The 23,872-nt window shown below is 42.2% G+C and overlaps 1 protein-coding gene across 1 annotated transcript in view; it reads right to left on the bottom strand.

The window, feature by feature from the left end:
- Nucleotides 1-23,872, bottom strand: part of LOC109913894 (complement factor B-like) — a 72,896-nt gene that overhangs the window by 31,225 nt on the left and 17,799 nt on the right. Inside the window, exons 3-10 of the mRNA XM_048612746.1 lie at nt 21,935-22,120; nt 14,507-14,677; nt 11,759-11,833; nt 11,154-11,287; nt 8,294-8,426; nt 6,832-6,966; nt 3,741-3,821; nt 143-295 (exon numbers count right to left, since the gene is read on the bottom strand). Coding sequence (XP_048468703.1) covers nt 143-295; nt 3,741-3,821; nt 6,832-6,966; nt 8,294-8,426; nt 11,154-11,287; nt 11,759-11,833; nt 14,507-14,677; nt 21,935-22,120 — 1,068 coding nt within the window. The remainder of the gene's footprint in view (nt 1-142; nt 296-3,740; nt 3,822-6,831; nt 6,967-8,293; nt 8,427-11,153; nt 11,288-11,758; nt 11,834-14,506; nt 14,678-21,934; nt 22,121-23,872) is intronic.

Consider the following 23,872-nt stretch of genomic DNA (forward strand, 5'->3'; position numbering starts at 1 on the left):
TTGACCCAGATGGCTGTTGGTCATAGAATCGTAAAGGTATACAACACGGTGCCTTTTCCATTGACCATGGCTGAGATTCTAAATGGTTTGGGACAAATTATCAATTTCTGAACAGAATTCTCTGCACCATAACGCAATTTACCATGCTTTCTCTGCACTTCTTGTGCTTTTTCCAAATAATGGTAGCTTGGTAGGTAGAACGTATACTGGTGACTTTTTGTTGCTGTCAATGTCGTAGGTACCAAATGTTCAAGATGGTCTTTGAATACTTCACCAATTCCGATCACAAAGATATCTGCCGCGAAAGAGGGACAGATGATTAGAGAGATTGTAGAGCTAAGTGTGTTGGCATTATTCAAGGGAATCCCTGGCTCACATGGATTAGAAAGACTCATTGGGAATGAAGAAAAAATAACTTAAAGGTAATTTCCAGGTTATTCAGACATGATTTCCATGCCTGGCACAGTGGAACATTACTGTGTGTGTTCTCTGATGCCAGGATGGTAAACTCAACTCTTTTAGTAGGAAGATGACAGATGTGATTGGTCAGTTAGCTGTGAGCATATGACTCTTCAATGGACCTCAGTGCTTCTGATCTAGGAAGTGGGAAGATCAGCTAAAGGCACCAGTCCTTTTCCCTGTCCAATAGCCGCTGCAGGGAAAGTGGAGATGTCATTCAGTTATGATGCCCTCTGCATTTCAATGTCCTGTCAATACTCACTGAGGCCTCACGAAAGGAATGGACACTGAAGGGTGCAACAAAGAAAAATGACCAGATCAAGCCAATTCCTTCAAGAGAGATGGTGAGAAGACTTGGCTGATTGGAGGTGGGAGGAGGCACTGTTACATTTACATCACCCATGTGTTCTGTAGAAAGATATGGCTAATACTACTTCTGGTTCTGTCTGTCTCTAGTGAGAGTTAGATTAATTCAGGCCCAATCTATCCACATTATTCAAGACTTTTAAGCTGTTATTACAGTGTAGTTGTCATCATTTAAGTCTGCATGGTCCATTGCTTGTGGGCTTTGTGGTTGTCATTGACTCCATTCAGAGATGAAAAGAATCAATGTTAACTTGAGGGCAGGCAAAATGCAAAACAAAGGCACTTTCCAGCGCTGGGAAACCAGAGCAACCTGACTAACCTAATCCAATTTACACAGAACTGACAAACCATCCATTGCAAACTGATGCTCCATTTGCTGAAGTTAGGCTGGTGCTAGATTGCAGCAGCTGGAGACTGTCCAACCACAAAGATAGGGACTGGAGTGGCATCAAGGGGCATGTTCAGGGAGAGCTCAGCACAGTAACAGCCGATTGTCTTGGCAACAACTCCAGTGATGCTGACCACAGCAAGAAAAGCTCACATCTTGATCAGTTCTGACTTAAAATGGTAATTGGATCCTATGCACATCAGGAGATTCCGACTTGCAAATTTGAAGGAACCAATTTCCACAAACACATAGATGATTCCATCATCTAGCATAATGGGCCGCACGACAGTGACAGTGAGCAGACGGCCCATGTTAACTCAAGCGATAACTCAAGAAACCCCATTTGGAGGCTGTCTGTCCCATTGATGTCATTCCATTCTGACCAACTAGAACGGGCCCCACTTTTACTTGGACAGAAAGGGAAATAAATAGGTGTTCTTAGATGAAGTATTTTTCACAACCATCAGACCTGGGGCCACTGTAATGCAAGAAACGTAAAAGCCAATTTTGCACGCAGCAAACTCCAATGAACAACAATATGAAAATGACCAGGGTCATTTGTTTGTTGTGATGTTGATTGAGAGGTAAATATTGGCCAGAGCACCTTGCTTTTCTTCAACAAAGTGCCATGGGATTTTTACATCCACAAATGGTGCCTTACCTGCAAGGTAACACCACCAACAGTGGAGCACTCTCTCAGTGCTGAGTTACTGTGTCAGCATTGACCTTTGTGCTCAATCTATTCACTATAAAGAAGAATAATGTAGATGTAGAAATCAGGGAGGGGCACTGTAATATACTCGAACAAATGAGCATTGAGAAGGAAGAAGAATTAGTGGTTTTGGTGAGTCTGAAAATGGATAAATCCCCAGGCCCAGATGTGATGTACTCCAGGTAGTGGGCAGAGATTGCAGAGGTTTTGATGCTAATGTTCAGATCCTCCCTGGCCACAGAAGAGGTGCTAGAGGGCTGGAGGACAGCTGATGTGGTACAGTTATTCAAGAAAGGTGGTAAGGATAAGCCAGGAAATTACAGGCCAGTAAGTCAAACACCAGTGATAGGGAAGCTATTTGAAACATGTTTGAGGGACAAAATTAATCTTCATTTGGAGAGGCAAAGATAAATCAATAATAGTCAGCATGGCTTTGTCAGGGGGAAGATCATATCTGACAAATTTGATTGAATTTTTCAAAGAGATGATTAGGTATGTATGTGAGTGTAGTGCAGTTGATGTAGTCTACATAGACTTCAAGAAGGCTCTTGACAAGGTCTTGCATGGCAGACTGATTAAGAAACTAAAGGCCCATGGGATCCAAGGCAATTTGGCAAATTGGATTCAAATTCAGCAATGTAGCCTGAAGCAAAGCATGATGGTCGAAGGGTGATTTTGTGTCGAGGAGCCTGAGTCCAGTGACATTCGACATGGCTTGGTGCTGGGTCCCTTGCAGTTGTTGTGTACATTAATGATCTACGCATGAATGTAGAAGTTTTGATCATTACATTTGCGGATGACACAAAAATTGATGATGTAGTAGATTGTGAGGAGGAAAGCCTTAGACTACGAGATGATATATGTGGCTGGTCAGATGAGCAGAATTATGGCAAATGGAATTTAATCTGGAAACATGTGAGGTGATGGATTTTGGGAGGACTAACAAGATAAGGGAGTATACATTGGATTGTAGGACCCTAGGAAGTACAATGGGTCAGAGGGGCATGTCCATAGATCATTGAAGGCAGCAGGACAGGATAAGGTGATTAAGAAGAAATAGGATACTTGCCTTTATTTGTTAAGGCATTGAATACAAGAAAAGGGGGCTATGATGGAACTATGCATAACGTAATTAGTCCATAGATGGCGTTATGTGTACAGTTCTGGTCGCCACACCATAAAAAGGATATAACTGCTCTAGAAAGGGTGCAGAGGAGATTCACCAGAATATAGCCTGGGCTGAAATCATACAGCTAGGAGGGAAGATTGGATAGGCTGGAGTTATTTTCGTTAGAGCAGAGAAGGCTGAGAGGCAGGGGATCTGATTTGAGGTGTGCAAAGTTATGAGGGGCATAGACAGGTTAGACGGGGAGAAATATTTCCCCTTAGTAAAGAAGTCAATAACCAGGGGACACCGTGTTATGATAAGGAGCAAGAGGTTGAGAGGGGATTTGATGAAAATCTTTGTCACCGGAGAGCAGTGGGTATCTGGAACTCACTGCCTGAAGGGGTGGTAGAGTTGATATTTAAGATACATTTAGAGGAACACTTGAAACGTTATAGCATACAAAACTACAGGCCGAGTGTTGGAAAATGAGATTAGAATGTTGGAGGACAAGCAGAAAATGATAAACTGAAGGGTCTCTTTTCATGCTGTAATATTCTATGTTTCTGGGACTTGAAACTCAAACTTTGAGATTCAGCAGCGCAAGTGTTACTAACTGAGCCACAGCTGACACCGTTTAGAGGTTACACTGGCGGTTTTGTCAGTTCCATGGATCACGTTTGTGTTATTCAGGTAGTCAAATGCATTACCTAGATGATCTGGCAAGTGGGAGACTAGATTTGAAATCTTCTTTGTGACAATGAAGGGTGCTGGTGCTCCATTGTACTGTCCTGTTAAAAAAGAAGACAGAAATGGAATATATTTTTGCAGCAGAGAGTTACACATTGACGAAAATAATTTTCGTTGCAAAAAGCCTGAGTGTGCACACCGTAACATTTACCTGTTCACCTGCTGAGGGAAGAGCATATTCCTGAGATTGGAAGCAAAGAAAGGTTAAAAAAATGTACTTGAAAGAAACGAAACAGCAACAACAATAAATGGATTTATAGAGCAGAAATGTTGAAAACAAAAGCCCTCTCAGTGGTGCAAATGAGAAATCTTACCAAAAGTCTAATTAAAGATATGGGTTTGATGGAGGTATGTGAGGTAGAAAGACAGAGGTAGGCAGAGTATGATGGCTGGTTGTGTAGGTAAGGAATGCTGGATTGCAGTTCAGTATCTGACGGGACAGCTCACTGTGTGTGTTACGCTCCTCTCTTTGATGTAAATAACCAGTAGGAGGTCCCCAGATTATGGATAGGTTCTGTTCCTGAGTACATTTGTAAGTTAATTTGTACACAAGACAGAATGCAATACAGTGCAGCATAAAGTATCCATTCATAGTGAACAGGAGGCAAGTTACCTTCTTCTTTCTTGTTTTAAAGTTTTTTATTATTTTCCAAGCTATTCCACTACCAATTTGGTGATTTATCAATGTAAACTGTTTCTTTTTCTTTATTCGGTTGTGGGATGTGAGCATTATTGGCTAGGCCAGCATTAATTGCCCAGAGGGCAGTTTATAGTCAACCACATTGCTATGGGTCTAGAGACACATGCAGGCCAGACCAGGTAAAGATGGCAGATTTCCTTCCCTTAAGGATATTAGTGATCAGGTTTGACAATGATTGACAGTGCTTACATGCTTTCCATTGAACTAATGTTTTTAAAATATTTTTAATGGAATTCAGATTTCACCATCTGCCATGGTGGGATTGGAAACCATGTCCCCAGAACATTATCCAGGAATTCTGGATTATTAATCCAGCGACATTACCATTATTCCATCATCTCCCCCAACATTTCAACTGACAGGATATAATTTTTTTTCTGACAAGTAAAGCCCTAAGGAACGTAACTAAAGCTTTCGTACTGTTTTTAATGAGAAACCATGATTCACTGAAGGGCATTTTTGTACAACTTTAAGTGAGGACTTATTGTAGAGCTAACTGAAGATAAGATCATCATAGTCCCAGAGGACCATAGGGCTGCTGTCTCCTTACAGAGACATGACTGGTGGAGGTTTAACCAGCGGGTCATTGTGCCTGGGTAAGGTTGAGAAGGTGGGACCTTCATGGTGAGCTCAGGAATTGAAAATGTGGTTTAGAAGAATGAGAGGAGATCTTAGTGAAACTTATAAGATTCTGACGGGACTTGACAGGGAGGATGTTTCCTCTTATGGAGGACCCTAGAACTAAGGAACATAGTTTCAGAATAAGAGTAAGGGTCTCCATTTTAAGACAGAGACGAGGAGAAATTATTTCCCTAGGAGAATCATGAATGTATGGAATTCTCTTTTCCAGAAAGTAGTGGAGGCCAGGCCTCTAGGCCAAGATAGGCAGGTTTCTGATAGACAAGACAGTCAAGGGTAATGGGGGACCAACAGGAGACCAGAAATGGAAATTAACCATGAATTTATTGAACAATGGTGAAGCCTCGAAGGGCTCCAGAGTGCTAAATTTCTGGAATATACATCCCACTCTGAGAACTAGTCAGCAGGAAATCACATACATGTAGCCCATGACTTTCCCTTATCAATAGGCAGAAACTTTACGGAATTGTGCTATTTAGCCCTGATCCAATCAGTTTCATTGGCTCAAAGTGGACATGGAAAGAGTGGAGTCTATAGGGATCCTAAGTAACGTTTTTGATCTCAACTAAAGTCATCAAGACTCCATGAACAATTCTCATGGGTTGGCTGTGTGTGAGTGTGGAACGTTGGTGATATATCTACTTAAACCAAAATAGTCATTCACTTTGAAGGACTTTGAGATGTCTTTGATTTGAAATATGTATTATCTGAGTCACCTGGACAAATGAATGAATGCAAGGACATACACATGAGATGTCATATAGGCCACACGTAGACTTTCGATAGAGTCATACAGCACAGAAACAGACCCTTTGGTCCATCTGGTCCATGCCAAACATAATCCCAAACTAATCTAGTCCCACCTGCCTGCACCTGGTCCATATCCCTCCTAACCTTTTCTATTCGTGTACTTATCTAAATGTCTTTTAAATGTTGTAACTGTACCTGCATCCATCCCTTTCTCAGGAAGTTCATCCCACACACGAACCACCCTTTGTGTAAAAAAAGTGCCTGTCATGTCTTTTTTAAATGTCTCTCCTCTAACCTTAAAAATATGCCCCCTAGTCTTGAAACCCTCATCCTAGGGAAAGACATCTACCATTAACAGTAGCTATGCCCCTCATAATTTTATAAATCTGTATAACGTCACCCCTCAACTTCCTACGCTCCAGTGAAAAAAATCCCAGCCTATTCAGCCTTCTTTATAACTCAAACCTTCCATACATGGCAACATCCTGGTAAATCTCTTCTGAACCCTCTCCAGTTTAATAATATCCTTCCTATAACTGGGTGATAGGGATATCTGTACACATTATACCTCTTCCACAAGTGTGCAAGACTACAGCCCAGGTAGAGGCAGACAGATGTTATCACTCTGATAAGCCTGTCCAGGTAGCACAGTCTTGGAGCAAGTCATCCTGAAGTTTCCAAGAGAGAAACTGGATATCAAAACAAATGAAAGTCTACTGGTTTAATTTCCTCAAGTGTGACGTGACTGGCAATAACTATTGAACTCATTGGTTTTTTTTATAAACCTTGATCAGCATTAATGTACTCACCCCTATCCTGTCCAGTCCCAAAATCCAATCCCATTCCTCACCCTATTTGTTAGTACTTATTAAAACAGAATCATCACCCATGATCAATCACCTTCCCTCATTCCCACACGCCCCCCCTTCCCATTCTCCCATCGCATCCCCCCACAGACTCACCAGCAGTAATTATAATGATGACTTGTTTTGGAATAGCTTGGCCATTTCCAGCATGAAGATTGACAGTTTTGTTGATGGATGAGTAGACCATCTCCAGTGCTGGACCTGTTCTTCTCCCAGTGTTATTGTAATAGTCTTCAACATAAAAAAAAACACATTATTTATCAATCAAACCCTTAACATTTCCCATCCTCCTTTCCATTAGAGGCACATGCCCAGAGTGAGAGGTGCCAAATAGAATTAAGGTGCAAGCTAAAGAGAGCAACTAACCAGCAACAGCTGACTGAAGATGTAGAAATGATCAGGTATTACTGCTCATGAAGACAAGAAAGTAACACATCATTGTAATCTTATCTGGCCTGAACCAGAATTTACTTGTCCAAACACAACACCCACTGATGCTGTGCCTTTAAGAATTCAAACCACTGACACAGCTATGGAACTGAACCAACTACTGGGAGATGATTGATAGCTTGAGAGAATTAAAAATATATCCGTTCTCTGTCATTTTTCAGATTTAAAAGGTAAGACCCAATGTTGTCTGGATAGGGGTGGATCTGCCTGAAATTCTTGTCTATTTTACTGACTTTCCTCAGGTGAAAGGGACACCCTGTGTCGGACACAGACTGAGTGGCGTTGGTGAGGTTACCCATTCTTTGTTTCTTGTAATCAATGGATGACTTTAACTATATGTGTATTTACTGCTATGATTTCATGCCTGCTGCATCTGCAGCATTTTCTCCTCTATACATCACATAGTGTCACCACTGTTCCTGGTCAGAATGGAGAATGGAGCCGGATCAATCCTGGCTGGAGACCACACCACTGGGAATCATTGATTCTTTGCAGACCTTTTGAATCGGGACATGAGACTTGGTGGTCACCCTGCAGACTATCAGTCCTACTCCACCTGTTTACATTTGTCACTACAATAAAAAAACTCCTCAGAATTAATGGGAGCTGATATGAACTATAAATATCCTGCTGTATTTCTGTAGACCGACTTTGCTTGCTTTAGAAGAAGCTTTTTGCTTCAAGAGCCATTCTGCCCATTCTCCAATACATATTGGTGTCAATATTCCCTCTTTATACGTTCCTCACACATTCTTTTCTTCCGTCTATATATCTGTACTATCCCACTGATGATCCATGAATCCAAGGGATTCTGATAGGCAGTCTGCAGAATATTTCACATACAGTACCTTCTTTGTGATTGGGAGTAGCTTTTAGCCCCCTCACCTCAGCACCGCCCCCTCCCAACACCCCCATCCCCACCCCCGTCTATACCTATCTCTCTATATTTTCCAACTGCACTATAATGCACGATCCTCTCTCAGCCTTCAGTCTGCTAAAGGGGATTCTGACCTCCCATTATCCTTTCTAGCTGCTGGCCAAAGACACTATATGTTCCTACAATCTTCCTTTTTCTCATCCCAGGCACAATGGACCTGATTCAACTTACCTCTGTATTCAACCTGTGCCATTCTTTCCACCACAGCCTTCGGAGTGAGGTTTTCCCTAATGTTTGTAATCACGATGGGCCATGATCCAAATGTGATCACTTCAAATCGGACCACCCCATTCATATCTGACACCTAATACATCGCAAGGAAAGAGGATCACTTAAACTAAATATTGTGCCCTGTTCCTAATATCAATCCCCCTTTAATGTGTTTTTAATATTCATACAGATATGAAAGGAAGAATTTCAATGTAGAATATCTTGTCAGATCTCAGAGCTCCATAAATTATGAAGTACATTGACTTATTCTGCAAAGTAAATACAAGAAGCATTTTGTGTACATGGCATAGACTGAGTTATCAATGTTGTTTGCTGGTATTGTTGTCAGCTCTTCTAAAGGAACATAAGAAATAGAAGCAGCCTTAAGCTCTTGAAGCCTGTTTTATCATTCAATAAGACCATGGCTGATCCGATTGTGGCCTTAACTCTCCTGTCCTGCTTGTTCCCAAATAACCTCCCCGTTGCAGATTAAAAATCTGTCATGATTGCCTACACTGCTCCATGTGGAAGTAGGCTCCAAAAACCAATGATTCAAAATACCAGCTATCTAGCTTTGGGCCCTCTGTTCACCACACACTATTTCTGCAGTTTCTGGCTTGCTCAACCGCACCCTCATCACCACCTTTGATGCCATAGTCCCCATTAAAACTACTACTCTCTGTTGTCCATGTACAGGCTTCATCATTGATCCCCTAAATCAAAGGGTTCTAGACTTGAACGCATTTAACATGTATAGCCATTCACCGCCAGACCTGCTTGGACCAGATAAAGTGCTATCAGATCCTGTTATTGTCTATAGTTGCTCTTACTTCCAGGAGCAACTAGAATCTAACAAGAACTCCTAGCTCCTTCACCACAAATCATCTTCTTAAATCCCTCTCCCTGTCTGCTCCACACTCACCCAAAGGAGTTGTCTGTGAGGAGTTCAGAAATGTCTTTGTCAATAAGATTGAGATGATATGATCTGCTGGCCTCTGCTCTTTCCCTCCCTTTCGTTATCCGCTGGGCCAAACTGCTTTTAAAAGCACCCAAACCCACAACTGCCCTATCCCCAAACTCAAATTCTTCTCTCCTATCTCTTCCTTCCAACTTAATCTTTTAAGATCCACCTGCTACTCCCTTGACTCCAATTCCCACTAAATCATTGAACGACCAAATTTCTTATCTGGGCCCCAGCCGATACTGTTAACGGTTATGAGTTCAGCTATGGTCCCTCTCTTCTCTTCAAAAGTACCGTCTCCTCAGAATACAAAACTTTGGCTCCTCCACCCGTACAAACTATAATCCCACTTGCAACTTCTCTTTCCTCTCCAAAACATGTTGACTCCCAACATCTTTCGTGGAACTCTGTGCTTGGATCCTTCCAAATTAGGTTTAAAGTCCCTGCCACAGCATTGAACCAGCCTTTCTCAACGTGATAAATGACATCCAATATCACATGTGCAAGGTAAGCTATCTCACCTTGACCTAGCTATAAATTTTGATTCCTCCCTTCCTCTCCAAAGCTTGTCCATGGTTGTCTGGCTGAGTGGGATTTTTCTCACTAGGCACCATTCTTATCTATATAATCATAGCCAGAGGATCACTTCCAATGGCCTCTCTTCCAAGTCCAACACAGGTAACTCTGGTGTCCCTCATGATTTATCTTTAACTCCCTCCTATTTCGCCTCTAAGTGCTACGTGAAAAGACAGTGTTAATTTTCACATGTGTTCTGACAACATGCACTATCCAACTTTTCCATTCCTAAATTATCATATATTTTATCCAACCTCCAACACTGGATGAACTGAATTTCCTCCAATTAAATTTGAGAAGACTGAAACCATTGTTTCCAGTCCCTGTTCCATTTCTGTTCCCCAGCTATCAACTCTATCCCTTTTCCTGGCAACGATCAGAGATTAAACCAGTCTGTTTGCAACCTTGGTCTCATATTTAACCTGACTAACTACATACTCACACCTTCACCAAAAGCACCTATTTCCACATTGACCTCCTCACCTCCCTCAGCGCTTCCGCTGATGAAATCCTCATCCATGCCTTTCTTACTTTTAGACTTGACTATTCTATCACACTGTTCACTGGTCTCCCATGGCATTTCCAAACTTCCCATACCTGTTGTACATCTGAGGTCATCTGAGACTCTAATAACCATGTCATTACACATTCTAATTTCCGATGACCTATCCCTGCCCTCTCTGACATGCACTGGTCTCCTAGTAAGTGACATCTTGATTATGAAATTCTCATCCTTGTTTCTAATTTCGTCCATGACTTTGCCCCTTCCTTATCTCTGGAATTTTCTCTAATTTTATAAACCTCTGCGATATCCACATTCATTGATTTCTTACCTCTCCAGCACCCTCAATTTTAATTGTTCCTTCATTTACTTGGGCCCTAAACTCAAGAATTTCTTCTTTAACTCCTTGAAAACACTATTTAAAACCTAATTCTTTGAGAAAGCTTTTTGCCCCTGTGCCCTGTTCTTATCCAGGTATTTCAGAGTCCATGTTTACTGAAAATGTCCCTTAAGATATCTTACACCATTAAAGGCATGATACAAATAAATGATTATTATACAAACAGCTTCTAACTCACTTTCCAGTCATCACTTTTCTGATACGTTGCAAAGTTTAACATGTATTTAAAATGTTCACAGCATCAGTGAAATACCCAAGACCAGGCTATTGTCAATGTGTTTCTTTTGTAATTCTTTTGTACCTCTCTGCCATAACTCATTCCTCACACTGGTCAGCTATAGAACTTGGGACATAGTTCCACAGTTCTTCCAATCATACTCACCCCGTTAATAAAATTCTTAACAAATTTAAAAGACCTCAAGAAGTTTTCATTTCCAACAGTTATTGAAGCATCAATGACAAAGAAGACATCAACCTTTCTCTTCTGCCCAGGAACTTGTGCCCCTGAGTTCAGATCTGAGGAGATATAAACACATGTATGACTGAAGACAGCAACATAGCCTTGACAATCTTAAATAGGGATATCCTCTGTGCTTGTTCCTTACAGACCACTCCATTATTTACTGCTGAGAATACACTTTTGTTGAAATATCAGTTAAGAGTTTGATCTGTACAGATGTCAAAGGACTTGTGCTCCACCACTGTTTTAGTCCATCCTGTGTCAACATACTCGGAAATGGGTCATGGAATAAATCCATTGAATGCACAGGGCTTCAGGTTCTGCCATCCAATCCCGCAACGAGGTACCTCTCTGCGTAGACTAGTCTACCCAGGAAATTCCAACCCATAATCCTGAAAACACAGGGTAGGTTAGCAATTAGACATCATATCCCAAACCTAACATTCCCATAGGCAGCACTATAGGACAGGAGCAGGTAGAACTAACAGTAATAATCAGAATGAAAATCAGATGTGCGTTGATCCTACCTCTGTTCCGTATTGTTGACTGCAAGACATTCAATACTTTTGCCAGATCCTCCACATTATCAAAAGCTTCTCTGCCTATTCGATAATGAAATGTAGCATGAGCAGAGATTGCTTTGTGCTATTGAGTAATAACCGTTTATGAACATATTACACAGTACGCCTCAGCCTCATATGTCTCACCTTGACTGCACAAGCAACTTAATGTGATAAGACATTATATCAAGATCTTGGCAGCCCTCTCCATTCAGGGTTTGCCTCAATGACATGTCCAATAATGGTATCTCAAAGTTCAGTGTATCAAGGGATCATTCTGTACTTGTAGTTGTACCTTGAGTGAGTGTGCAACATATCATATGATGTAGCATAGTCCCTTTGTCTGTCATGCCTTAACTTGAAAGTTCGTCTGAATTGAAGGAGATGTGAGAGGTCTTTGTGACTGAGTCTTAATTATTAAATAGATCCCAAGCCAAATGGTGTAGTATGAATCTAGTCAAAATCCTTCTCTTGACAATACAATTATTTACAGAATCCAGAATTAAATTTCTCTGCCTCCTACCAACCAGCCCAATGTCTGTTTTTAATTTGTTTTGGACGTCAACATACCTCCATGACTTTCACATCTTGCGTGGGTTTTGAACCCAGGTCTTCGGGCCCAGAGGTAGGGACACTACCACTGCGCCAAAAGAGTCTCTCAAAGTCCCACTTACAACTGTGCTCCACAAAAAGCACTTCCAACGTCCACCTGTTTATCCATAACCTTAACAATACATTTAAAATAACACCTATGTAAATGGCTTCAGCATCTACTCTGGGATCATTGAGTATAATCAATGAGGAGAGAAGTCTTCATTTATTTGCCCAGGTCGTTGTGTAAAGGTATATGATGGAATGGGCCTAGACCAAAGCTCAGAGCCAACCACTTGGCCAGATGCACATGTTCTCTGGTTTGAAGTTGAACTGTTCATGTCAAAGTCCACTGATTTGATGGAGTGGAAAACACACTTCTCTAAAGCAAGGGCTGACAGCTCGAAGCAAAGATGCCAGCGACCAGTGCCTGGAGCGGGGCCAGTGGCCTGGCATGGAACATAACGGTAGCCAGCAGACATAGCACATGGAAGCTCCCCTGCACTGGTCTGCTACAGACAACCATTAGAGAGACACTGTGATGTTTGTCTTTTTAACTTTGCTGCTTGTTTTTCTGACTTTCTAATCTATGGTTATATTAAGTATAGCTGTAAAGTAACTTTGTTTTTCTTCATTTCTCTATTCTGTAACTAAGAATTGTACCTGGGTACTCTGTACCTAAAATAGTGCTTTGTGTTGGTGACATTATTACACTGTAACTAATCTTGTAACTGAAGAAGCTGTACGTTACCTTAGAATAATTTCAGCACATGATTTTCTTTTCTAAATAATGGGGGAAATGAGCTATTTTTTATTTAAGGAAATTATCTTTTTCATAACATGTTGCGATTTGGAACGTACTGGCTGAAAGCCTTTATTATTACATCTGCTGCTCCTTTCAAAAGAGAATTGAGAAAAACTTGTTGAGGAAAAGCCTACAGACTGTACAAAGTGAGCTGGGGAGTGAGACTTAATAAGTTGAGCAAAAGAAATTCCCTCTAATTGGCCTGAAGATGTAGCTAATTCTGAGGCTAGTACCTCCAATTGTCTTCAAGAAATTCTATTTGCAAAAAAAAAGGTCTAAGAAAATTCAGAACAAGCCTCTTCGGTTTATTCCTCCAAACAATTATATCACCGCTGATTGGTACCTCATCACTGTCTTCTCTTCCTTTTCGTAGCCCATAGCCAGATCTGACTAAAACCAACACATTACTTTGAAGGATCATTCATACTGGGAACTGGTTTGAAAATTCCCAAACCCTGTTCTGCAAATGGCCCACACATTGAGCCTCCTCCTATATGTAACCATGCTATTTGCCTCAAATACTCCATTGAGTAATAAGTTCCATATTCTAGCCACTTGCTGGTTTGGTGGTTGCTCACTGTCACTGAGTTAGATTTAAGTCCCATTCCTAATCTTGAACACTTACACACAAGGCTGAGATTCCAGTGCAATGCTGAGGAACTGCTGAACTTCCAGAGGCACCATCATTTGGCTATTAAACCAAGGTTATATCTGTGGCCATGGGTGGTAGAAGGGTTCAAGACACTATTTCAAGAAAAAGCAGGGGAATGCTCTCTGGTGAATTGTGTTTCATAATATTGCAGGTGGAGGGCATTCATCAAGGTTTCACTTAAACACATATAAAGGGGCACTTAAACTCGGGTGCGATTGAGTAAGGAGGTACATGCTTGCAATATTTCTTTCTGCAAATAAATATAAGAACATGTAAAATGCTGGTTATGTCATAACTTCAACAACCCCTTCAACAACTGGCTTTCTGAAACAGAACAAGCTGACCAATATTTTTATAGACGTAAAAGGAAAATATTTTACCCCTCAATAAAGCAGATTATCTGCTCCCTTTCACGTTGCTGTTTGTGGGAAATTGCTATGCCAATTGATTGTTGCCATTCCCACACTACAATGGTGACTGCACTTCATAGTACTTCATTGCTTACAAAATGGTTTGGCAAGTCCTGACGTTGTGAAAGGTGCTATACAAATGTAAGTCCTTCCTTCTTTAAAGGTGGTTCTGCTGAATTCCTTGTTGCAAATAATCCCGCGGAGGCCCACTAGATATAATAAAGGATTCAGAATAAATGAGATATAAAGAAGTTTACTTTCACATCGAGGCTCCACTCCAGACCATTGACCAGTCTCCAAGCATGTGCGCTGTTTTGAACCACGAAGAATGTATGTGCCACAATTATATTGGACCGTTGAAAGAACATCATAATACGTCCCAATCTTCCTTGCACCAAAAGGAATTCCAGGGTTGGAACAGAACATGCCTAAGTAGAAAAATACAATCATGTGGAATCCTGATCCCTCTGATAAGAAGAGAACTTAGAAAAATAAATAGCGATATCTTGAAAAATGTCCATATTATAGAGGAGGTGGTGCTGGACGGCTTAAAACTCATAAAGGTAGATATATCACCAGGGGCTGATCATGTGTACCCTAGAATTTGAGGGAAGCTAAGGAAGTGATTCCTGAGCCGCTTGCTGAGATATTTGTATCATCAATAGCCATGGGTGACGTGTCTGAAGACTAGAGGATGGCTAATGTGGTGCCATTATTTAAGAGAGATGGTAAGGGAACTATAGACCAGTGAGGGTGAAGTGGGTAAGTTGTTGGAGTGGATCCTGAGGGACAGGATTTACATGTATTTGGAAAGGCAAGGACTGATTAGAGAGAGTCGACGTGGCTTTGTGCATGAGAAATCATGTCTCACTAACTTGAATGATCTGTTTGAAGAAGTGACAAGGAAGATTGATGAAGGCAGAGAGGTGGACATTGTCTATATGTCTACTTCAGCAAAGCTTTTGACAAGGTTAGCTGGTTAGCATGGTAGACTGGTTAGCAAGGTTAGAACGCATGGAAAACAGGGAGAACTAGCCATTTGGGTACAAAATTGGCTTGAAGGTAGGAGACTGAGGGTAGTGGTGGAGGGTTGTTTCTCAGACTGGAGGCCTGTGACCAGTGGTGTACCATAAGGATCGATGCTGGGTCCACTACTTCTTGTCATTTACATAAATGATTTGGATGTGAACATAGGAGGTATGGTTAGAAAATTTGTAGATGGCACCAAAATAGGTGTCTAGTGGACAGCGAGTAAGGTTATCTCATAGTACAATGGGACCTTGATCAGATGGGCCAATAGGCCGAGAAGGGCAGATAGAGTTTAATTTAGATAAATGTGAGGTGTTGCACTTTGGAAAGGCAAATCAGGGCAGCAGTTATACACTCAATGGTAGGGTACTGGGGAGTGTTGCCGAACAAGGGAACTTGGGGAGCAGGTTCACAGTTTCTTGAAAGTGGAGTCCCAGGTAGATAGGATAGTGAAGGAGGTGTTTGGTACACTTGCCATTATTGGTCAGTGGATTGAGTGAAGATGTTGGGAGGTCATGTTGTGACTGTAGAGGACATTGGTTAGGCCACCTTTGGAATACTGTGTTAAATTCTGATCTCACTGCTACAGAAAAGATGTTATGAAACTTGAAAGGGTTCAGAAAAGATTTACAAGGATGTTGCCAGGGTTGGAGGGCTTGAGCTACAGGGAGAGGCTGAATAGGCTGGGGCTATTTTCCCTGGAGCATCAGAGGCTGAGGAGTGACCTTACAGAGGTTTATAAAATCATGAGGGGCATAGTTAGGGTGAACGGTTAAGGTCTTTTCTCCAGGATAGGGGAGTCCAAAAGTTAGGAGGCATAGACTTCAGGTGAGAGGGGAGAGATTTAAAAGGGACCTGAGGGGTAACTTTTCCACACAGAGGGTGGAGTGTGTATGGAATGAGCTGCCAGAGGAAGTGGTACAATTACAACATTTAAAAGGCATCTGGTTGGATATATGACGAGGAAGGGTTTAGAGGGATATTGGCCAAATGCTGGCAAATGTGAATAGACTAATCTAGGACATCTGGTCAGTGTGGACAGGTTGGACAGTAGGGTCTGTTTCTGTGCTATACATCCCTATGACTATGACATGAGTCTGGATTTTGATTTTAATTTTAAACTGGTTCAGTCAAACTGTCTGTCTAAAACACCACAATTGGAGATTCAGTCTTCAAACTGTTCACATGAGAATGGGAATGCTTTTCCACCTGTGATTTTCGGAAATTGCATCCTGGAATTCTAGGTCCAGCTAAGCACCTCACATGCCAACACAAGAACATTGTTAATCCTGTTTTTTGGATTTAAGGTTTGTGAGTTTGTGTTGTCCTGCCCATGTCTGCCCAGATCAGGGTGAGCGACAGGCCAACTTTGCACACCCACCTTATCTGAAGGGTTATGGTGTTGACCCAAATTCTACTGAAATAACTACCCCATCACCTAGTCACCCTTTATTGACATTTGCACAGTACACCAGCTATGACCAGCCAGCTCGGAGTCTGTACCCTGAACTGAGGAGATTCTCATCTCCTGGTTATATTCGTTAGCCGGGGCTTTCCCGATTGATTGGGGATGTTAATCTGGGCCAATGACCTTGTAGTCAATGAGGTCCACCTGGTTCCAATCACTACATCCCTCCCCCATTACGTTTGGGCATGTTGGCCTGGTCTTTGACTTGTAGCTTTTCCTGCAACGTTTTAGCCCCACATCTGGTTCCCTTGATTCAGACTCAGGCCCAGGCGACGTGTCCACAGTGTCTCAGGAGAGTTTCCTCCTCTACTTCTGGGGGTACCAGTATTGAAGCTGCATCCAACTCAGACTCTGAGGTTTCTCGACACAAGACAGAAGGGGAGCACTTCGGGCTGTCCTGAGGGGCCAGGTATGTTTTGCTCTTGCCCTGTTTTTGGGGTAACAACTTCCAGATGATCCACATGTTTGTTCTGGGCTGTATCACCTACCCGAACTTTGTAAGTCACAGGAGCTGACCTCGCATCAACCTCGCCTTGTACCCATACAGGGCCATTTTCACAGTTCCAACCCCAAACTTCATCCCTAAGTTAAATTGTCTGTCTCGCTTAGAGGAGTCATGTGGCTGGCATTGCATTCCTGCTGCTGTTTCATCCCCCCCACCCCCCACCACCAACCAGATTTGGGAAAAGCAGGTTTAAGCATGCGTGGTGATCCTATAATCGAACAGGAACTGGGACAGTTTGGTATCAAGTGGTGCTTTAGGCTGCTTCTTTAAATGTGTCTTCAACATTTGGACCGCTCTTTCCACTAGACCATTGGACAATGGATGGTATGGAGCTGTACTTATGTGCTAATTGTCATTGGACTTTAGGAAATATTTGAATTCCCTGCTGGTAAATAACGTTGCATTGTCCATGACCAAAACTTTCAGGAGTCTGTGTATCATGAATGATGCTCGCAGCTTGGTTTTGTTGACTCTGTAACCCAAGTAGGTCATTTGGGGTGTGTGAAACACACAATTTTCCCTTCTAAGGTGTATGCTCTCCTGGGAAAAACGTTTAAGTACTATGTCCAAGTTCTCCCAAGTGCTCTTTATTGGTCTTCCCGGTTATTAGCACGTCATCCAGATAAATAGCAACCTGGGGTAGCCCTTGTAAAATGTTCTCCATGGTCTGCTGGAAAAGAGCTCAGGCTGATGATACCCCAATTGACAGCCTTGTATATTGGTATAAACCCTTATGGGAATTAATTATAGTGCACTTCCTGGATTGCTCATCCAGTCGCAATTGCAGGCTCATGTCCAGCTTCATAAAGGACAGCTCTCCCACCAAGTTTGCATCCAAGTCTTCTATGTGAGGAAGCAGTTTACAGTTTGCTTGAAATCCCCACAAAGGCGAATTGAGCCGTCAGCCTTCACAATCGATACCCCTGTGTTGCCCATTCTGCAAACTGCACCGGTTTGATGATTCCTGCCCTCTCCAGCCTCCTGATTTCTGCCTCTACTTTTGCCCGTAAGGCAAATGGCACCGGTGGGCATGGCAAATTGCGTCCTGGTCAACGTGAAGTGGCTTTGGCCCCTTTGATAGTCCCAAGCCCTTCCTCATATACTCCTGGGAATAACACTAGGACTTCACTGACACAGCCATTTTCTAATTGAAAAATGTTGAGCCAATCATAAGTGAATCTTTCTCAACCAATTTCACCCCAATACGCTTGGGCCTGAGCCTCTTAATACCATCTGTGATAACTGCACCAACTGCTTCTCATAGGAGACTGGAAACAAAGTCACACCCTTAATTTATAACAGTTCTCCTTTGTATATTCCCAGTCTGGCTGAGGTCTTGTGCAAACTTAAGGGTTGGAGATGCGAGCGAATCTTGTTAAAGACAGATTCTGCAACCATAGATACAGCTGCTCCGATATCGATCTCCATGGGAACTGGGTGACTGTTTAACCAAACATTCATTTTAATCGATTCCGATTTGGATGTAACTAAGCAATTTACTTGTTTTCAACACACATGTGGGGGGGACTTTCCAGGGTGTGCACTCTCCTGGGAACTGGCCTATGAGTTTCCTTACTCAAGTCAGGCCTTATAGGACTCCTTTGCTGTCTTGAGTCCACATACTGGCAGCAAATACAATGGCTCGCCGACCCAGATCCCAAAGAAATTTTTAGCCACTTGGCCAATGCTTGGCTTTGTTGTGGGATCCCTCTGTTGAGGATATGCCCTGCGCGAGGCTCTGTGATTGCCTACACTCAAGTGGTGTTCCCCAAGCTCAGGTGAGGCTGTCCACTTCCATTGGGATGTCCTGTAGTTCCCATGCTCCACTTGCAGCATTTTCTAATGACAAAGCCAGTGGTAGTGCCTGTTTGAAATCCCGTTGGGCTTCAGCTAGTCAGCGCTTCTGCATGGTTACATCATTAATCCCACATACTAAACAGTCTCTCAGCATCTCATTCAGGGTTAACTCGAAATCACATGCCTCTGCCAGTCATCTTAAACTCATCAAATCCTGATATGGATTCCCCCGGTTCTCTATCAGCTGACTAAAACCAATAGTGGATTAGAGGAGGTTTGAGGTTGTATTATTCCTTAACCAACTCCGTCAACTCTCGGAAGGTTTTACTATCTGGTACCTCTGGGAAAGTTAAGCCCCTTATAACCGAGAATGCTGCAGGTCCGCAAGCAGTCAGAAGGATTACTCGTTGCTTTTCATCTGCCCCATGTCCAGAAAAAATATCGCATTTTTTCCTCATACTGGGCCAAGACACCAGGATCAAATGAGTCAAGCTTCCTAAATAAAGGCATGATGCCAGAAATGATTACCCCAAACTCCAAGATGACAGTTGCAAGCAAATGTTCTTCAGGCATGTCCTGTTTTCTCCCATCAACATTAGAATAGTTTAACTACATGGAAGCGGGTGTCCTGTCACCAAGTCACCCTTTATTTCCTTGTGACCAGCCAGCTTGGAGTCAGTCCCCTGAATTGGGACATTCTAAATCCCCTGTTTATATTGGTTGGCCAGGGATTTCCCGATTGGCCCAGGTTAACAACCCCAATCAAGGACCTCATAGTCAATGGGTCAACCTGGTTCCAATCACTACAGCGACCATGTCACTGGGAACATTGCCTCCAATCACTGAGCACACATGAGGTCCTAGAAGTGGTTTAGAGACCACCTGATCAAGTCAGCCTATTCGTCTTAAAGACAGTCTGTATCTTAAATTGAGGCTGCAGTTAACAATAGGACTGCAATATAAATTATTGCAAATTATGACAATCACAACCACCAACTCTGTTTGTAACATTATTACTAAGGGTCAGAATGATGGAGGCATTGGAAGTGCAGGTGAACAGGAGGAAAGGTGTCTTTGTGCCAGGGTTGGGGAGGTTTAAGGTGATAGTTACAGAAGGCCATCCTTGAGGGTCTCCTGTAGGGAGTAGGAACAAGTGACCGGGAAGGGGAGTTTTTCCAATGTCTAGGTCAACATTTACCTCCAATAAAGAAAACAAGAAAACAGCTGATTTGGCCATTTATCTTGGAATGAGGGGTCTGCTCTATGAGGACTGATGAAGTAGGCTCAGTTGATATTTTCTTTGAATCTAGAAGAATGAGAGGTGTTTATACACATTGTCTATGGGGTGTGTTGAGTGGATACCGGACTGGGATTCTAAGAGATAGCAAGAACTGCAGATGCTGGAGTCAGAGTCAATACAGTCTAGAGCTGGAGGCACACAGCAGGTCAGGCAGCATTGGAGGAGCAGGAAAGTCGAAGCTTCAGGTTGGTACCTTTCACCGGGACTGATTCCCCCCTCCCTCTAATACTGTTTGACCTGCTGTGTTCCTCCAGCTCCACACTGTATTGACTGGGATGTCTAAGAGTTAGAGGTCACAGTCTCAGATTGAGGGCAATTTGAGACTGAGGTGAGCAGAAATTTCCTTACATAGCGGGATGTGACTGTTTGCAATTCTTTACCCCAGAGAACCACGGATCCATAGTCATTGAAAAGATTTAAAATAGAGATTGGCTGTTTTGTTTTTATAAACTATAATAAGCAAGGAGAATAATTCAGGAAACTTGAATACAGACAGAACATCAATCATTACTGTTTGAATGACAGAGCAGTTTAAAAGGACCTAATAGCCTGTTTCAGTTCTTTACATTATGTTCACATTTATCACTAACTTTTTGTAACCTTACAGTATGCAAATTAGCTCCCTGTTCTGCCTTATCTTATGCATTCATTGCTGTTAAAGGCTTTTCATTGTCTGAAACTCACTAAAATATGCCAGCGGAAGAGAAAAGCATTAAATAAACTAAATATGCTTCTCTCTCCTTTAGTAACAATGGCGTAGTGCAGTCTGTTCTGTATGAAGCAGTTTGGGATCTTTTTGGCAGATGTGACTGTACAAATGCGGTTCTTTCTTTTGTTGAATAAGCAATCTCCAATCAAAGTGAACATAGGAACAGAGGTAGGCCATTCAGCCCCTCGAGCCTGTTTTGCCATTTAATGAAATCGTGGCTGATCTGTAGCCCCTATCCCTTAATACCTTTCGTTAACAAAAGATTACCTATCTCAGATTTAAAACTAACAAGTGATCCAGCATCAACTGCCGTTTGTGGAAGATAGTTCCAAACGTCTTTGCGTGTAGAAGTGTTAAAAAGTGAAGTTTTAAATCTGTTAAGCTTATCTTTTAATCTTTAGAACTGTATGGGGTCAACCTGCTAAAATAAGTGACATCCAACCATGGGTGATGATCATGTAATCTCAACTATTATCCTGCGTTTCACGGAACAGCTAATATTATGTTGTCATTTTCAAACTTAGGTCTGCATATGATGACAAAGATTTCAACAACTGTATCGCAGTACATGTGACAATAATAAAAATCAAATCAAATCACATTAGTCATTTTATAATTCATGAGGTTAAGGTGTGCATTAAACAAGCTTTCACCAGCACAGAAAATTGATATCTTAGCAGTGATCCCCGAAATAATTGTAGATTAAATGCCTCCTTATAATGGAGTTAGACAGAGAATGGAACCTGGAAATTATGTACAGGAACCCCTGGAAACAAATCCAAATCCTGACTGATTATTTCTGTGCCACCATCCTGCCTGGTCTTAATGAGACTGTTGTTCATTTGAACAGCAAAAAGAAATAAAAGTTAATAAATACCTTCAGTGTCACATCTCGGCAAATTCCCACTCCAATGCCCATTCGGTAAACAGGTAACTGTAGCTGAGCCAATCAGCAAGTATCCATCAAAGCACTGAAATGTGATGGAATCGTTGACTTTGTATTTGCTCTTCACAGGGTCATATCTTCCAAATTCAAAATGCTCCGGTCTGAGGCATTTAATTTCTGTAATGATAGTTCAGGGGAGAGTTAAAAATGATTACATCGGAAGCTATAACATTCCCTACATGGGGATGACAGGAGCAGAAAATGTTGGAGAAAGTCAGCAGGCCTGGTAGTATCTGTGGAGAGAGAAACCTGTAGTGATTATAATGAGGTCAGCCAGGTTGACTTCATAATCTATGAGCTCCCCGATTGGACCAGATTAACAGCCCCAATCAGGGAGCCCTGGCTGACATACAAAAACAGGATTGTCAGACATTCTCACCCTATGAGGGCTGGCTGTGAGGGAGCCAGGACTCTCTGCATTAAATGAAGGGTGACTTGGCGATGGGATAGCAGCTTCTGTGGATTTATTTCAGTGGGGATAAGAGTAAAGCATGTCCTGAAGAAACTTGCTCACAGCAGTCATCTCTCAGTTGGGGCAAGCTCTGATTGCACTATGTCATTATTTGGGAGGCTTGACTCCTTCAATCCTACCATCGAAGACTGGGCCCAGTATGTGGAAAGAATGTGTTATTGTTTCCAGGCAAATGACATCGGACTAGATGAAAAGCAAGGAGTAGTTCTCCTGACAGCTTGTGGACCTGCAGCTGTTTTGGTTACGAGGAGTCTAACTTTCCATGAGGCACCAGAAACTAAAACCTTTCAAGAGTTCACAGATATAATTATGGAATATTACCAACTCAAGCTTGCTCTACTTCTGAGATGCCATCATTTTTATTTGGCAATTCAAGAACCAGGGGAATCCGTATCGGGATTTTAGACAAGGTTAAGATGACTAGCAGAAGCATGTGACTTTGGTTTAACACTTAATGAGATGCTGAGAATCGTTTGGTATGAGGGGTTAATGATGTAGACATGCAAAAGTGCCTACTAGCTGAAGCCCAACTGGACTTCAAACAGGCACGACAACTGGTCTTATCATGGGAAAATGCAGTAACTGGAGCATATGAGTTGCGAGATATTCTGATGGAAGTGGACACCCTCATCAGTCTGACTGTGTTTGGGGAACACCACTTGAGTGAAGGCAATTGCATAGCCTCACTCAGGACATATCATGATCAGAGGGAATCTAGGTGGCTCACAGCAAAAACCCAAAAACAAAGCCAAACCTCGGCCAAACAGTTAATATTTTCTTCGGGATCAGCACTGGCAAGCCATTATAGTTGCTGCCGGTATGTGGGCTCGAGACAGCAAAGGAGTCCCACACTTCCTAAATTGAGCAAGAGAACTCTTAGGCCAGTATCCAGGAGAGGGCCTGGAAACCTGGTAAGTCTATCTCCATCTGGTTTGGAACAGTTCAATTTCTTTGGAACATCCAAACAGAACCATTCAAAGTAAATGTCTGGTTAAATCGTCTCCCGGTCTATTGGAGGTTGATACTGGCACATAAGTGGTTCTGTGATCACTGAAAGTCTTTAACAAAATTTGCTCTGGACTCCAACACTTACATTTGGGAAAGACCTCGGCCAGACTGAGAACCTATAGTAGGGAGCATTTACAGATTAAGGGTACAACTTCCGTTCCGGTCTCTTATGAGAAGCAGCTGGTTCAGTTACCTCTGATCATAGTAAAAGGCTCTGGCCCAGTCTTGATGGGGCGAAATTGGTTGAGAAAGATTCACCTAGATTGGCTCAACATTTTTCCGATTAGAAAATGACTGCTTGAGTGAATTCCTAATTAAATTCCCAGACGATTTTCAGGAAGCACCAGGAACAATCAAAGGAGCCAAGGCCCATCTTGCATGTTGACCAG

The sequence above is a fragment of the Rhincodon typus genome, chromosome 26, assembly GCF_021869965.1.
Source record: "Rhincodon typus isolate 14 chromosome 26, sRhiTyp1.1, whole genome shotgun sequence".
Classification (NCBI taxonomy): domain Eukaryota; kingdom Metazoa; phylum Chordata; class Chondrichthyes; order Orectolobiformes; family Rhincodontidae; genus Rhincodon; species Rhincodon typus.